The following is a 17,759-nucleotide window of genomic DNA, read 5'->3' as shown; positions in this document are numbered from 1 at the left end:
TGATAGAGAAATTTGTGACAATTTGTTATATGGGGGATGAGGGAGTCAATTTTGAGCGATTTTCGCGTTACGTAATTCATGAACGGTCCCTTTGCAGTATAAAGTTGCACTGCACTGCATTGAAGCAACGGAACATGCTGCTATTAACCGATGTTTCATTCACACTTCTCCCCAACACAATTTTATAACTTTCGTTATAAGCGATCAAAATTCCGGTTCAAAGGACCAGGACGGTCCGGGAAACAGTTCGCAACAAACGCCGGACGGGAGGCTGCGTCGGATGTACGCGCCCCGATTTCTGCGATAATTTTGTGCAGTGCGATAACTGAGACAGCTGTTGGCATATGCGTTGTGCGAGAGCAACCAGTTCGATAGAGGAACGGCCGTGGACGTGCCGCAATTGTTTATTACAGAGTGTGGTATCGTCATCCAGCAACATCGATCCGACAATTTTTCCAGAACACTAGCTCCACCTTTCATACACGGTCCCAAACACTCATTTACTGGTGGGTTACTCCTCAGGTTTGGGAACGATTTTTCACTGGTGTCTATCCCCCACCCAGTGAGCAAATTTTCTGGCAGAGACCGCTCTGCTAGATTTCTGTAAGTCTTGGTTTGGCAGCCCTGTCAGATTTCTGCGCGTATCCTGTCGGGTTAGTTGAGCTAGTGCGAACTCGGTTTCGCTCGCGTTGTCTGGCAAATTTTGACAGGAACCGAGCAAAACCCTGGCATAACTCGGACATAAACTGTGCAAAGATCCTGGCAATTCCTACCTGGTAGAATTTAGTACGAATCGAGCAAAACATCTGACAAAGATGTGGCAGGAAGCGGGCAGAGATCTTGGCCGTACATTTCTGGCTGGATTCTGGATAAAAGTGAGCAGCATCGGTTGATTTAACCGATTCTGTCAGAAACGGTTTTTGCATTTGAGCGAATTCGTTGCCAGAATTCTCGCACAAATCGCGCAAACTGCTCGCAGAAACTTTTGCTAACTTTCTGCTTGCCACGCTGACCGGGCATATGCTTGTTTATATGTCACTGGCGCCATAATTTCAAATGTGGCCACAGTCCTGAATACAAATGTATTCAAAATGACCGTTAAAGCGGGCGAAGCTTTGTTTTTGAGTGTTATGTCTGTTAGTCTGTGGTACGAACGAGGGACGGTCAGTCGGCAAAAAAAGCCAGTACAGCGGGGGTGGAACGCCCTACAGATTGACGTCAAAAGCAGGGAGTTCTGCAGCGAAATACTGGGGTGATACCTAAAGAGGTTCCGTATTATCGCTCGAATTCGTATGGAGCTAGCTTTTTCCCCACACTGCCCCCCTTTATCAATGCATTTTCCGCTCAACAGAAGATCCATACCATCAATTACAGACGCAACTAGGTTCAATAACCATCCTCCGTTCTATTTCCCACATTGAGTGGTTTGCTCCCAGACCAATGATACAGCCCAACTTCAGTTAAGTGAATGCGCCTTTTCTTTCGGCGACAAACATAACGTCTGAGTAAGCCCCTACTCCCTCGCAGTTAGCCGCGCGACAGATAATGCCCCGTGATTTACCTCCCTTCGCCGGTGATCCCGCGGACTGGCCGATATTTATCAGTGCTTTCGCGAATACGACCGCTTCGTGTGGATATTTCCGTGTAGAAAATCTTGCGAGATTATAGCAGTATTTGAAAGGTGTCGCGTATGAAGCCGTCAGGAGCCGTCTTCCCCTACCGAAATGAGTGCCACAAGTGATCAGTACGCTACAGCTTCTCTATGGACGACCGCAATTACTGATCAACGTGCTGTTGGATAAGGTACGATCAACTCCAGCACCCAAGGCGAAAATCTCGAGACACTCATCCGGGGGGATGGCCGTGAAAAGCCTGTGTGACCATCTCCTAGCAGCAGGACTACAATCTCATACGAATCCATACTTGTTGATAGAGTTGGTTGAGAAGCTCCCATACCATGTAAAGATGGAGTGGGCAAATGTCATGCAGCGGTATCCAGAGACGAGTCTACAAACTGTTACCTGTTACCATCCTCTGTTACATTTCAACCGCAGTGACCGAACGTCTGGAGAAATGCCAACGCGAAATATCGAAGCGACTGGAAATCATATGCATCGCTTAATCAATCGTTGCTGTTTCGTATCTTGCCAGTGACTCTGTATGGGCCACGGAATGTGATTAAAACGTTTGCTTTCCTCGATGATGGATCACATCTTACGCTTGTTGAAGAACAACTCGCCAAGGACCTTGGGGTTAGTGGCAGTAATGCCCCACTCTATCTAACGTGGGCGGGCGATGTTTCGAGAGTAGAACCAGACTCGAAGCAATTGCAGCTGCTAGTATCAAACTTGAACTTGTGCGACCACCCCACTCCGTTATCGATCTGGACTAGCTGAAGTTGCACAGGGAATCAGTAGATAATTATGCTTGAGAGTAGCGAAACATCTTTCAATGTGCAGCTCCTGGTAATCCTACACTTTTATTGATCAATTTCGGCGCCGGCCAGGCCCGAATGTAGATCGCGGAAGGAAAGGGAGCAATGCTAGTCCGATACTTGCTTTTGCTAGAGGCCGTATATAGTACTGCGCACTCCACCAGTATCATGGGAGGAGCGCTTACCACTAAACCACTGGCGCCGTCACTAACATTATGTTTGATTCTGATGAGACGAAGTCGATGCGCAAATTTCATAACTCATTTCGTTATAGGTTTTGTGCCCTTCGCGCGCAAGTGATTTTACCCAATTTTCGTAGTGGAGAAAAATTGGTTCTCATCCAATTTTTTCTCCTTAACGAGAAATATTGCGAAAGTTCATGAGCACGTTAGAGAGCCATGGTTGACCTTGGATTCTTTTGACAATGGTTTCCGCATACTAGACTATAGCACGAGTTGCGGCATAAAAACCACCGAATATAAATTGACAACAGCTCAACGCAACATCTTATGTTGCTCAAGATGCATAGGATCCCAAATTATCCATCCAGCCTACATACCGTACATTATTTCGGTCCGTATTTATTGTTCAGTCGCTTAGCATTGTAGTTTTGGAATTGTCATCCTAATCTCATGTCATTGGTTACAAATTTTGAGATAGCTCTTAGCTCCAGATAATTAAGTAATACAATTAGGAAAAAACACCTTCCATTCAACAGCAGCCTTTATATTTCCATTTTGTCTTGCCGCAAACCTTTACTCATCATCGTCCTCTTCGTCTTCTTTTCGCAAGCTACCAAACACCTTTGCAGGGACTGCTTGCTTCTGCACCGGCATCTTCTTGCTGACATCCTCCTCGTCATCTACACCTTCCGCTCCATTCATTTCGTCTTCTTCCTCGTCATCCTCCTCCTCGTCAACGTCAATATCAATCTCGTCCGGATTAACCACCTTGTCCGCCTTCTTCGACCCACCCTGCGTTTCCCCTCGCACAAACATTATATTTCCACCGCTTGCTCCTACAGCCGCAATCGCTCGAGCCGCCGTCTCGGCGGCCTTCGCTTCCAGTGTCCGCATCGCGTCCTTCTGTTCCGACCCGGCCCCAGTCACTGCCGAATTGATTAAAGTAGCCGACATCATGTTGATCTGAGTGTTGTAAGTAGCCTGGATGGAACGTTTGATGCGTAGCATTTCCCGCATCGTGTCTTCATTGCCGTGCCGGATTTCGAACTCCTTCCACGTTTGCCAGAACTCGGCAGTGACTCGCGGATCACACATCTGACTGCAATGAGCGTAAATAGCTCGAGCCCGATCGATCTCGCCCAGCTTGGTTTCCATTTCGGCAAAAAGCATGCACATTTGCCGAGACTGTGCTTCCGGTAGCGCTTCGATGGCCTTCTCGTAGATTTGACGCGTCCGGGGGATACCGTATATTTCCGCTGCCTTCTTGATGTACAGATTGAACATGGCGAATGTTTCATCTTCTTTAACGGCAGTAGTGGCCCGCTCGTAGACGGCCATCGCGTGGCGGGCGAGACCGTGGTCTTCTTCGAGTTTAGCATATAGAAGGTAGAGATTTTTTGCCAACTCTGGTGGACAGCCGTCCAGACATTGCTCGAAGAGATCTCGGGCTCGTTCTAACTTTTGACCGCCATAGCGTTTGAGAAACTTGGTCAAATAAGTGTTCCAGATGTCGTACACATTTGGCCATTTGAACAAAGAAATTCCCTTTTCGTAGGCTTTGAAAGCTTCCTCGAAATAGTTGTGTTCTTCCAGAAACAACCCATAGTTGATGATGATTTGTGGGGTACAGATCTTAAGATCTAGAATTCGATCGTAAACCTGTTTACAGGTTTGGAACGTTCCGAAAGATTCCTCCAGATCTGCATACATGGACCAAAGTTTGAGTGACTTATAGACTCGCATCTGCACCGTTTCGGTGTCGTCGTGGTAGGCAACCTTCCGTTTAGGCATAGCAGTGGCCCGTTGCATTATCTTCAAGGCATCGTCAAAGTTTTCCGCCCGGATTTCCATTTCTGCCCATTCGCACCAAACACTAGCCAGTTCGTCTACCTTCAAATAATCGACTTGAACTGCTTTTTCGAACACGATGCGAGCATCGGATAGTTGCTTATTTTTCTCGTAGAACTTTGCGAATTCCACCCATAGCGTGTAGAGCTTACCAACTGCCAATTTAGGCTGTACCGTGTGCACTGCTTCCGTGTAGGTATTGATGATCTCATGTGGTTTCCCTTCGTACAATTCGACACGTTTGTGCCATTCCGCTACATTATGCGGATTCTGTCGCAATAGAACACTGTTCAACAGCAGCAGTCTACGTTCCATCAAATACTCAAAACGAGCCATCCGCAGTTCGATATCGATTTCTTCATCTTCGTTTGCATTAGGATTCTTAGCCATCTCTTCCATGACTTTGCTCAGACTCAACTCTTCGAACTGGGCATACGCATCGAACACTTGACTGAAATCCCGAACAGTCGTAACCGTTTGAATGGCTTCTTCGTAGATGTCTCTTGCCCTATCGAAAAGACCACTTCGCACGTAATAATCAGCCAACGAATTCCACAAATGTCCCAACTGATCAGTGTATCTTCTCAAACCCCCACGAATGATTGCATCAACGTTCAGCGAGTGAACCTTGTCGGGATTCTTCGAAATTAACTCGCAAAGCTCATTCCACAGCTGATGGTTTGATTTGCCGTGTTTCGAAACAAAATTCTCATTATCAACTATGCTGGCCAGCTGCTGCGCTGCTTCGTCCAGGTGACCGATGGAAACTAGAAACTCTACATACTCTTCGGCGTCCTCCGGACACAGCTTCAAAAATCTCCGCCAGACTCGTACTGCCGTCTCCGGGATGTCAAATCTACTCAGAAACTCCAAATACAATGGCCAAATCCGCTGATGCTGCGTAATCGGTAAAGCTCTCAGTGCTCTATCGAAAACTTGCCTGGTTCGCGTAATCCGGCACTGCCCCGTCATAAAGCTGCAATAATCCATCCAGATCCGGGGCATCTTGTGCATAAAAACCAGCGATCGTTCGAAAGCATTGTTTACCTCTTCGTACTCGGGATCGGTTATGCATTTACCCTTAACCTGCCTTCGCAACGTCTTCAGGTAGTTGTACCAGAGCTTGTACGATCCGGGCAGTTCTTTTAAGGCTCGCTCGAACACCGTGTTGATAACGAATTTCGGAGCATTCCGTTTGTGTTCCACATAACGCATCCAATGTTTTACCGAGTAGGCATTCCGCAGGATTTCCTCCTCGTACGGAAGGTCTTCTTCGTTCTGTGAAGCAAATCAGATGGAAGGTTGGTTACGAATGATCGGTAATATTGTTACCCTAAAGTGATACTTACGAAAAACACATCGGTCAAATCAACTTCCGATGAAATCGGCATCGTCGCTGGGCGTTTTCGGCAAAGTTAAGTGCGAAACAATGCAACAATTGTATTAGTAAGTTAATAAAATTGCAAATTACAAAATTACGTTGTCGCAAAACGTTTCCAAACAAAGTCGGCTTCATCGTTTGACAGAAGATTGCTGATGCATTAGGGGTGTCAAGATCATTTATGGATGAATTCGATGAACTGAATAAGCCGGCTAGCACCATCTTTATTTGATTGTCCGAAGCAGAGCTGCCATTTATACAAACTTATACGCCACCAAAAAAGCACTGAACGGTCACGTTAAAACTACCTAATAGTTCAGTGGAAAATGTGGTAAAAAACAAAAAAGGAAATTACCTGAAGAAGTGGTGGACAGATGAAATCAACGAAGCGTACCAAGCGAAAAGAAAAACACTGAAGGAATACAATAGGGAAAAATCCCTGTCAAAATATCTCACACTACAAAAAGCACGAGCCGTGGTCAAGAAGCTGATTCGCAAAGCAAAGAGAGAATACTGCAAAAAGCTATCGGAAGCGATAGACGAGTCCACCCCGAGCCGCCAGCTGTGGAACATAGTAAAAGGAATAGACACAGCGCTAACACATCCAACAAACAATAAGCGTGAACTAAGCCTAGAGGAAGGGAGGACATTCATGCACCATTACTACCAGGACAAAATGAAGTGGGTCCTAAAAATCGAATCAGAAACAAGCCCGGACATGAACGGCTATGAAATGGCACTCACGGACGCGGAGCTAATGTCACAACTGCGGAAAAAGAGCAACCACTCTGCTCCAGGCGACGACGGCATGTCCTACGAAATCTTAAAGGGACTAAACATAGATTTACAATTAAAAATATGCGAAATGATGAGCAGAGTTTTCGTCACGGAGGATATCCCAGAAAAGTGGAGGATCTCTGACGTCAGACCAATCCAAAAGCCGCGCAAAGTCCCAAACAACCCAGCCTCGAAAAGGCCAATCTCACTGATGAACGTAAACCTTAAACTCATAAACGCGGGAATTAAAGAACGATTGGCAGAAATCGCTGAAATCCAAAAGATCATCCCCCAACTTTCTTTCGGTTTCAGGAAGAACTGCTCTGCAATAACATGCGTCAATTATTTAGTGAACAAGGTCAAAGTGGCCCAAGAGGAGGGAAAGATAGGAATGGCCATTTTCCTCGATATGTCCCAAGCCTTTGACTCAGTTGAGCTTCAAACCATGTTACTCCAGCTGAAAACCCTAAAAATACCGAACAAGATCTTATCATGGCTACATACATACCTGCAACGCAGAGTAATGAAAATTCATACGAACGAAGGCTGAGATTAGCGAAGGTTTACCACAAGGCTGCCCGCTCTCACCGATCTTGTTCAACCTCTACACCACAATCCAATTCGCAGATGACTTATCGGTACTGGTCATAGGTGAAACCATGGAAAATATAGAGGAAAAGGCAAACAGATTCCTCAGGAAACTTAACGAAGAGCTCCCCAAATTAAACTTAAAAACGAACGTAAGTAAAAGTGCTGGGATAGTTTTCTCCAAAAGGAATACCGATGGACTACGAATACGCCTGGGTCATGATATAGTCCAACTCAACAACACACACAAATATCTGGGATTCATCCTAGACAGACTCCTGACCTACAGAAAACACATTGATTATGCACGAGAAAAAGGAGCAGACAAACTCAAAATCATCAAAATGCTGGGAAGGAGAAACAGCAACGCCAACCCACAAACGCTCATCAAAATCGCAAACGCAGTCGTAAGAAGCCGAATCGAGTACGGAGCGCAGATATACGGAAGTGCCGCGAAATCCAACATCCACAAGCTTCAAACGATCCAAAACGCTGCCCTCAGATCGGCCATGCGCTACCTCAAAACCACACCCATCCACGTCATCCACGCGGAAACAGGTCAACTGCCTGTCGCCGAGAGAACAGAGTGGCTGACCTTAAAGGATATCGCAAAAAGCACATACCACAACAACCAGATCCAACAGTTCATAGAAAAGGCGGTGAACTACGACAAAGGAAACGGCTCCTTTCTAACGAACATCGCAGCTAGAAACAACGACATTGTGATGCAAATTCACCCAAAAGATAGGACAATCTACAGGCTTAACAGAAGGGTCTATCTGGAACTAGGCAAAGATCATCAAGCCAAACCTGTTTGAAGGCCAGAAAGCAAAGCAGGAGTGCAACCCTGAGGTATGGCAGCAACACTTTCGAGCGATAAAAGCCCAACACACTCATTTCAACTACCTATACACGGACGCGTCGAAAACAACGGCTGGAACAGGCATGACCGTTTTTGATGAAACAGACAACACGGTGTTAAGAAGGAAAATCAGCAACAATTACACCACTACCAACGCAGAACTCCTTGCAATCGATAAAGCTGTATAGACGTAATATTAAATAAAAACTACAAGGGGCAGCCCTATGGGGTTGCACGAACTGTAGACGTAGGACTATACTACTTAATGTAAAATATTTATTTTCTTAGTACTTAGTGTGTGGGAAAAAACACCCGGACCGGTGAAGAAAAATCAAATTTTAGACAATATAATCACATCTCATGTATAGACCAAGCTTTCTAGTTGCTCTCAAACAGATCCTAAAAGTTCAAACACCCATGGATAACCCCAAGTTTGTAGATGTGTTTCGATGCCACAGGATTGTATAAAATGGTTAATATTACGTCATGAAAATTCAATTCTTCCGTGACAATTTTTTTTGCCTGCAAAATGCCCTGTGTGTATGCAAAGCTCATGATTTGTTGGGATATTTGCATTGATCGGAAAATGCTTTCCAGCGCTGCGCATTGCATACATACAGGACATTTTGCAGGTCACCAGAAGCTGTTCATTTTACCACCGCCACATGTTCATTTTACCCACTCGTTATAAACATGTCTTATTTTTGGACATGTTTAGAAATCAAGAATCATGTTTGAAAAAATGTGTTTATGACGAATTATTTTTACCAGATATGTACAAAACATGTCTAACAAGAAACATATAAGGAGATTGTAATATCTCATTCACTTATTAGTTAGAAAATAATGACTTTTCTTAACGTGTTCATTTTACCGCCAGTTCATTCGCCCTAAGCATTGAACCCAAGTGCACAATGCAAAATGAGTCAACGCTGATGATGATGATGGGTAGAGCGAAAGAGACAACTAGTACCACCACGACACTATTAGTGCGTTTCACCAAAATTCCACGCGGCCTTTCCCGATTGAAAGGAACGGCCGCGCTTAGCCCACCTGTCATAATATCGCGATTTTGCATAGCGAAGGGCTGAATGATAACACATTTCGTTCCAAAAAACAGCCCTGCGTTATGCAACACTTTGTGCAGGTTGATTATACCAGTTGCAAGTGGGGCCAAATTCACCAAGTTCCGTAAAATTCCTCTTAAATTACAGAATTGATAAAATTGCTTAGATGAGCTAAACTAATTAATCAAATCCTGTTTTAAAAACTGTCCTTGCGTTTAAACCAAAATGGGAAGCTTATTACTATCACTACATTACTTAATTTCAAGCGCAAATAGCAAATACATGTGCTAGTTAAACCAAAAATTTACTGGCAATTTACAGCGGCATTTAGGAAGCAGTTGGAGCCTGTTGGACGACACACGGTAGCGTCCCTCCACAGCCAGTGTAACGGACTTCTAATTCAGCTACACTGGCTGTAAAAACACAGCGCAGTGATCTGCTTCGCCAGCCGTTCAACAGGGAACTGAGCGTGTCTGGCCAAGTCCGTTCTTTAAATAGTCGATGATGACGTCATTCATAGAAGCGTAGCGCGCTAGGTACACCAATCTGTCGTACAGGGCTTGGGAAGCGCTATCTTCTGTGTGTTAATGCGTGATATTTTGACAAGGTTGTATATTATTTAATTTTTTAATGCTATGATATCAAAAATCTTTGGGTTTATCTATTGGAATTTATTCTTAGAAGTATTTCGGGGCGATTTGCGCAAAAAAATTGAAAATTTATCGTGAGATGGCTGAATTATATGCGTTTAAAATTGGACCACTTTTCGTTACATACCATTTTTGTAGAATTTGCAGAGTGCACCCCCATATCGAAAACAAAGACGTAGTCCTACGGCAAAACTACAAAAAAGCAGTTATATTCACCGACTCACAAGGAGCGTGCAAGATCCTTCTAAACAACAACATCGCACATGAACATTTCATAGCCTGGCAGGTGATAAAAAAACTGAAACTAGCACAAAATAAAAGAATTCTTATCCAATGCAGCTGCAACGGTCTCCAAGACGACTTCACCGCGCTTCCTCTCGCAGACGTCTATACATTAGCCAAAAAGGAAATACAGGAAAGCTGGACTAGTTCATACCAAAAAAACAATCGGAAGAGAAAGGCAAATGGCACTACGAATTCATGGAAGTACCCGGGAACAAAATATGGAGCCATGACCTGGCTCTCAACTCAGAAGAACAAATTATTTTGAATCGGGTCAGAACTGGCCACACCCTAACAAAGGAGCGCCTACACAAATGGGGATGGGAAGCCGATGAACTTTGTGATATTTGCGAGGAAATAGAAGACTTGGAGCACATCTTATACTTTTGCACAAAGTACAACAACGAAAGAGCAGAATATCCAACCCTAGAGTACTGCAAACCATTACAACAAATACTCAAAGAAAACTCCGAAAGCGATTTGAAGGAAATAGTACACTATCTAACAAAAATTAATATCTCGACAAACATATGATTACGGCCTAAAAGCCAACTGTCAAAATCCACTTTGAATGAAAATTCCAGGCAAACCGTTACTAGTCGAACACAGTTCATAACAGTTTATGAAAGAGAAAACTTTTCTCTTTCATTTACTACCAACATCTGTGATTGGCGTGTAACGGTTTGTCCGCAATTTATTTTCAAAGTGGATTTTGACAGTTGGCTTTTAGGCCGTAATCATTGTTTGTCGAGATATGCACCTTTAATTCAAACAACCAAGCCTACCAAGTATACATCAAAGAGAATAGGGAAAGAGACGAATAGTGTGAAGCCAAAAATACCTTATTGAGCAGACCAATCGTGCAATGTAAATAAACATTACTCATGCCTGAGTTGGAGGAGATAAGTATTGTACTTCTATCAAAAAAGAAATTTGAATTTTCATCAGAATTTAGTTCAATCGTGATTGTAAGGTGCATTCTAGAGTATATGTATGAGTAAAAATAAGCTTTAGAATTATTTCATCTCTTTGTTTCGAAATGCACATCGTTTGATAAACAAATCCATCGATCGACATACGGTTTGTTTTCAAAATATAATAGGAGTCATTTAAAGTGCTGCCTATAGAAGCGGTTGCCAAAATTCTAGTGTTGAAATCATCATAAAGGGCGTGTTGCCGTTTTGACTGATTTTCACTCTTCGTCTCTTTCCCTATTCTCTTTGGTATACATCAACCACGGAAAACCGAAATTCCAAGAACACACACAGACCACAAAAGGCGAGATGGACCGTGAACGATCTCAGCTGTCAAGTAATTGACACAGCAAAGAAAAAAAAAAAGATTTCACAAATTTTTCCTGAGTAATTGCAACGTCCAAAGTGAGAAAACAAGTAAAAATTGCTAAAAACCGCTAATAAACTTGTTCAGTTACGTTGTGCCACTCAACCAACTGCGACAATGGCTTCGATTAATAATTTACCAAACGAGATCCTGGAGTTCATATTCAGTCTGCTTCCTCCGTATCAGGATCTGGAACAGTGCGCCTCAGTTTGCAAACGTTGGGTTTCTTTGGCCAACAGTATGGAAAAGAATCGTAGTAAAAAATAATGGCTCCAATAATCTAACAATATCCATTACAGATGTACGAATACGGAAAAAAGCATGTCTACAGAAAGGACTGATGGATTTCAACCTCTGCTGGAAGGAGGAAATTCTGACTGGTGGCCAAATGCCTAGCATAGCTGCCCGTTTCGCCCATGCCAGCTCACTGCATCGCAATTCGATGTACGTGTTCGGTGGAGCTTCATCTTACGATACGACCTTCAATGACCTGTGGCGGTTCGATCTAGGTCGGAGGGAGTGGACTCGCCCGATTTCGATGGGCACCTATCCTTCCCCGAAGGCTGGTGCTTCGTTAGTATGCTTCGAGAATTTATTGGTTCTGTTTGGTGGCTGGAGGCACTCTTATACACCGTTTCAGATGTGCACTTTATTTGACGAGCTGCATTTCTACAATATTGCTGATAATAGGTACGTCTATTTAATTTCGCGGATAAAAAACTGTTTTAATGCATAATATTACAGATGGACAATACACGTTCTTGCTTTTGGACCACCGCCAATGACCGGTCATTCGGCAACTGTGCATCAGAACAAGATGGTTGTATTCGGCGGGTATCAAAAAACCATGGAGAATATTGGCACAACAAACGACATTTGGGTACTGGATTTGGAAAAATTGACTTGGAAGAGGCCAACGGTTGGCGAACAAAAACCACCTGCTCGCTACGGTCAATTTCAAATGGCTATCGGAAAGCATCATATTCTGATCTTAGGCGGAACTGGCGGAGTCAACAGAATTTTCAACGATGCTTGGTTACTGGATATGAGGAACGATATCTGGCGCTGGAGGATCGTTCAGGTTAAAAACAAAAAGAGCACTGTGACCCATAATTGGAGCTATCCTGCATGTAATGTTGGATCTAAAATCGTGGTTTTAGGACCAACTTCACCAAATGATTTCCAAATCATCCGACAGCATAGACCCACAAATCACGGACTTCACCCACCAAACCTGGGCAGAGCGAGACCTGCTAATCAAGCCGAACGTAATAGGGCTGCTGCGAATGAACAAAACATTCCGCCACGTCAAAATCCTGTTCGATCGCCTCCTCCTCCACCACTACCAGCGCCGATAGCGCCAGCTCGTGCTCGAACCCCATCCCCCACAAGCTCACGTCAACTGGAACCCCAGCCCGGCCCTTCGAGGCTATCTAGCTCTAGCTCACCGACCCAAGCAACAGGTGGACCATCGCGATCACTTCCTCTGATTCGCAGTCCCATTTATCGACATCAGCAAGATGATGACCATATGCTGCCCAAACGGTTCAACCAATCGACTCCCCCCGATCACGGTCACATGGCGATGGCTGCCTTTAGCGTCCCTCCGGCAAATCCGCCTCCTTCACATGCATCTCGTGAACGTCAATTGGAACGACTTCGTAAAATGGAGGAGAAAATTTCTGCCATGCGACGGATAAAAGAACAGGAGCAGCGTGAACAAGAACAAGCAGCGGCTGCAGCTGCAAAAGCCGCCCAGGAACAATCCGTCACGTCGAAACGGATCAAACGCAACGGACTGGCCATTTACGTGTGTGACATCTCACAATTGCTGGCTAACGATGGGAAGAATCCAATTATCGAGTGGCAGGAAACCAAAAACAGTGGTCTCATAGTCGGAGCTCCCGATCATTTCACATTTTCCACGATGGTCGGTGGAACTGGAGAGCTGATTGTGTTCGGTGGTTTGAACAAAAATCCAAAATCAGAAAGCTCCAGTGTAACAAATTCTGTACATTTACTAACCGTACCCACGACAGTGGTTTGAAAAACTACACAAATTATTGCTACAATCGAGTAAATTAGGTGTGCGATTTCTTTTTTAAACGTGTTTTGTTTAATTTTCTCGCATTCGATCAGTTGCAGCCTTTTTGCCCAAGAATTATGGTCTTATTTTAAATGTTGGCTCCAATAAACTAAAATGCTCTCAAAATTTAAAAAAAAACTAGGGTTTTTCTATGAAAGAAACAATTGGAAATTCATTGAATTATTTCCCATTTATTATTCGCAATCACAAACCTTACCTAGTTCTCGTCAAGTAACTTATCTGCCACTTGAAACTTCAGGGCATTTCTAGCCTCCTTCTTCTAATTGACTACATCCGCTAGATATCGATTCCTTCCTGCTGAATGAGAATGGTTTTAATCTTTTGCAGTAGTTCCTTTTTCACGGTGTCCGGAATTAAAGCTCGTGCCTTCGGGGTAACTTGCTGCACCAGGGCGTCACAATTGATGGTGTCCTGTTCCTTGATAGCCTCTCTGCAAAGCAACCGAACCTGATCGCTCCAGCCGCAGGCATTCAAACGGAGTCGTAGGAGGTCCTTCAATCTGTACCGAACAGAGGTTAGAACTCCGAGCTATACTAATCGAAGAAAATGGTACTTTTATAATGTACTTACTTTGATCGGTCTCCTTGTAGAATTGTCGTCTGATCAACGCTTTTCGTGAATGTCATGGTTGTGTGAAGAAAATTGAGTTGGTAAGCAGCGGAGTCTAATTATTGGTACGGTGATTTTATTTGTTTTAGATTATATATCAAGGTATATATTTTTTATATTGCGGCTCTTTTGTTTTGAAAGATTTTGTTTGACTGCAGCTGCTGATTTTTCGTGAGCTTTCATGCTCGCATGCTTTAATGCTGTCAGTTTATGTTTATGCTGTGAAATTTACAGTGGGTAGGGTACAGGGGATGGTGTAAAAAATACAACCCGAAAGTGAGCGACCGAAAATAAAAGTCGCACGGACAGAACATGATTCATATAATCAGCTTCAAATAGATTAGAATGTAAAAATCGGAAATAAGCTTCAAGCGTATCGGAATTTTTCTCTGTAAGAATCGGATAAAAACCTTCATTATAAAAATCGCAAAACAATTTATCCGATTCTTACAAAGTAATTTCATTGAGCCGATTTCTAATCTTGAATGTCACAATATGCAGAAGCCATTACGTAAGAATTATTTAATTTGAATTGTTTTTTATAGTTTTTTTTTCAAAATCGCTTAACACATCTCTACAAACATATGATTAGGGCTCAAAAGCCAATTGTCAAAATTCACTTTAGGTGGAAATTCTGGATGGACCTAGAGGCAGATCATTTGTGATGTATTTTGAAAATCAGCGAAATTAAATGAATTTGTTTTTATCAAAATAGAAATTCATAATGTATTTGCGCTGCGTGTAAGACGTTGATCAGACCCTGTTCATTTTGACAAAATTCTGTCTTCAGTTCAGTAAAGCCATCGAACCAGTTCGCATGGAACTAATCATCTGCTCATTTCACACACCTACACTAATACAGAGTGTCGTAAAGTGCACGCATATGTGTGAGCTGTCATTTTTTTTTCTGTTCCACGCTTCAATGCACACGGCGCATTTGAGAATATCGTTCTGTTCGCACCGACATGAGAGCGAAGAGAATAGCAGATAAAACAAAATCATCAAAGAGAAAGGAGCACATCGTTTTGAAGGGCATTAGCAAGGCAGTAGAGAATGACGGGTACAAACTGGAAAGAGTCTGTTTGAAAAGTGCTTTTCGGTTCTTGTTTTCATCTTGCGGCTGCCAACACAGGTTAGAGAGATCCATAGCTGAGTCAGTCTGCCGGGGGGCGAATTATTTTTTTAATAATGAAGTGTTCGGTCAGTTCCTGAAAGATCTACACGCCGAAATCTTTCCTATTCTCTTTAAACCATTATTATATGCTGCCTGCAAAATCTGTAGCCCTTTAATAAATATTACAGTAAGAACTTTTCTTTAGAAATTTTCACTATAAACGATGCGCTCGGAAATTTCATGAATAATCAGGAATCAGTCGCGACTGACTCAAATGGCACGTTCCTCATGTTGATCGGAGATTTGTGCCTTGCCATGTTTTGTCTTTTCATCATTTTCCTGATGGGCAGGATTGGGGAAGTGGTAAGGTTAGGGATAAGGAAAATAACGACACAGAGAACATAGACAATACGGAAGTATTCTTCACTCTCAAGGGCAAAAAACACTTCTCGATGAGCGGATATATCAACACCCCTCAGGGGATATTGAGATAACCGAACGACAACCCCCCTCGAAGAGATGCTCACATTCAAATTTGGCTTAAACCGATTTAGGTTTATAAACTTTCGTCGTGACATTTTGGAAGCCATAGTCCAGTTTATAACACTTTTTCGCTAGAAATATTAAAGAACGGTCGTCGATACTGCAAAAATACGGCTGTATTTTCTCTGTAAGTGACTTGATTCTCAGAACTGCCCACAAACCAGGATTATGGAACTTTAGCCTCATCAATACATCAGTACTCTTCCAACATTCGTTGGGATTCCACGGAATGCAAAAGAATACATTATTCTGGTGAAGGCTATATGGTTCGACAATAAAATGGAAGTCCCCTGCCTTCTCACTTATCTCCTCCAATTTCTCTTTCAGCCAGGTACAGCTTTGTTCGTAATCCGGAGCAAACCAAACAATAACCTACCTAGCCAAATCCACGGAAACTGGGGATGAATGAGTTAGAATAGATTGAAAGGAGCTCCCGTGAACAGCTTTTAACAGATCATCCTTCAGCGCAATCGGAAAGTGACCTTTCTCCAGCCTTGCTTGCACTCGATAAGTATTGAGGCTCGAAAACTCTATACAATGAACTGAAGCATTGCGCCTTTGCTTCTTTCCTTTGATTTTGATAAATTTTTTCCCCATTTTAAGGTATTAGAAGGAGCACGTTTCTCGCAACTACTAGTATTCACACCTGATGTGACTCAATTTTCGATTCCCCGAATCCAAAAGGATCTTAACGCATCAATGGTTTCATCAATACGAGTGGGAATTTAGAATCTAGCAAAGTCCACACAATTAAATACAAATTTTTCTACCATTTATTCAAAATTAAATTATTACCCAGTAGAACCGCAAGAGGTTGCTAGATCTAGGCGCTCAAATGAGCAAAGGCGATGTACTTATGATCAGATAACGATGGCTCGAGCTCGTTGGGCACAAGTCAGTTTGCCAACTCATGCGTAATACAGTTAGAGCAGAGAGTTACATCTAACACCTCTTCTCTGCCAGATCGTGCAAATGTTGGGTGATTTGCTACATTAAGTATGTGCAAATTTGTGCTGCTTAAACAGTCCATCAATTCGGTGCCTCTCAAATTGATATCTGAGCTACCTCAAATTATGCATCATTGCCGATTTTGAGTGGAAACCCATTTCTGCCACAGTATGACCCTTTTGAAATTATCAGAAGGGTATGATTCATTATGCGGCAAATATGCCGAATAATAGACGTATTTTCTGTTTACGTTATCAACAGTCACATTGACTGGGGCAGATCAAATATCACGAGTGTGAGGTCAGAAAAAAATATATGCGGCGATAGCACTACAGCGAAGACCCGTTTTTATCAGCCCCCTTTGTTTATGTTAGGTTGATAAAATGGGGACAATGGGAAAACATATTTGTTTATTTCTTTTTAATAAACCGAAGCTCTACAAATATTCTTCTTTAATCCCTAGACATAGTCTCATTATGCTGGTTGGTCGATAAAATCGGGTCAAAAAACTGATAAAAATGGGTTTTCAATTTATTTACAAGTTTACCAGCACGATGCATTCAGCGTGCATTTGTCATGCCAATTTTTTATAAGCTTACGGGTTATAGTAGCTTTCCGACATAGAAGTTTCCTTCATGGAAATACGGTTCATGTACCTATGAAAGCTTTTGCTTCCTGCAATAGGCGGGATAGATTCATAGTTGCTGTACGTCTATGTTGAAGATTAATTTGGGCTACTCGAACCATGGCCGATCATAGCATTGCACATCTCATAACCGGCACTTATTTTACAGCTACTAGAAAACAAAAAACACGTTGGCTTATAATTGCCTCCCTGTCAAAAAAATGCGGACGAACATGGTCAGGCGATTTAAACAGTTTGACGTTTAACTCAACTCGCATGTGCTACTTGCCCCTAGGAACAAATGCAATTTGCGAATGCGATTTAAAGGCAATTTCAACACTTAGACAAATTTTCTGGCGGCTGAAAAGGACCTGGTTGTTTTTGCGTTTTTCAAACATGGC

The 17,759-nt window shown here is 43.0% G+C and overlaps 3 protein-coding genes across 3 annotated transcripts; 1 reads left to right on the top strand and 2 right to left on the bottom strand.

Annotated features, from left to right (window-relative positions):
- Positions 1 to 3,139: 3,139 nt before the first annotated feature.
- LOC131691041 (pre-mRNA-splicing factor syf1 homolog) lies at positions 3,140 to 5,975 on the bottom strand. Its single transcript, XM_058977189.1, has 2 exons — positions 5,814 to 5,975; positions 3,140 to 5,742 (listed from the first exon to the last, which is right to left on the bottom strand). Exons 1-2 carry the CDS (start codon positions 5,853 to 5,855, stop codon positions 3,190 to 3,192), a joined length of 2,595 nt encoding a protein of 864 aa, XP_058833172.1. The 5' UTR covers positions 5,856 to 5,975; the 3' UTR covers positions 3,140 to 3,189.
- Positions 5,976 to 11,315: 5,340 nt separating this feature from the next.
- On the top strand, positions 11,316 to 13,493 carry LOC131691381 (F-box only protein 42-like). Its single transcript, XM_058977717.1, has 3 exons — positions 11,316 to 11,650; positions 11,712 to 12,102; positions 12,157 to 13,493. Exons 1-3 carry the CDS (start codon positions 11,530 to 11,532, stop codon positions 13,457 to 13,459), a joined length of 1,815 nt encoding a protein of 604 aa, XP_058833700.1. The 5' UTR covers positions 11,316 to 11,529; the 3' UTR covers positions 13,460 to 13,493.
- A 176-nt stretch (positions 13,494 to 13,669) lies between these two features.
- On the bottom strand, positions 13,670 to 14,304 carry LOC131690814 (enhancer of yellow 2 transcription factor). The gene is made up of 2 exons (XM_058976852.1): positions 14,090 to 14,304; positions 13,670 to 14,018 (listed from the first exon to the last, which is right to left on the bottom strand). The coding sequence occupies exons 1-2, from the start codon at positions 14,143 to 14,145 to the stop codon at positions 13,796 to 13,798; spliced, it is 279 nt and encodes a 92-aa protein (XP_058832835.1). The 5' UTR covers positions 14,146 to 14,304; the 3' UTR covers positions 13,670 to 13,795.
- Positions 14,305 to 17,759: the final 3,455 nt, after the last annotated feature.

Source organism: Topomyia yanbarensis, chromosome 3 (genome assembly GCF_030247195.1).
Source record: "Topomyia yanbarensis strain Yona2022 chromosome 3, ASM3024719v1, whole genome shotgun sequence".
Lineage (NCBI taxonomy): Eukaryota > Metazoa > Arthropoda > Insecta > Diptera > Culicidae > Topomyia > Topomyia yanbarensis.
This window is presented reverse-complemented; position numbering and strand designations above follow the sequence as displayed.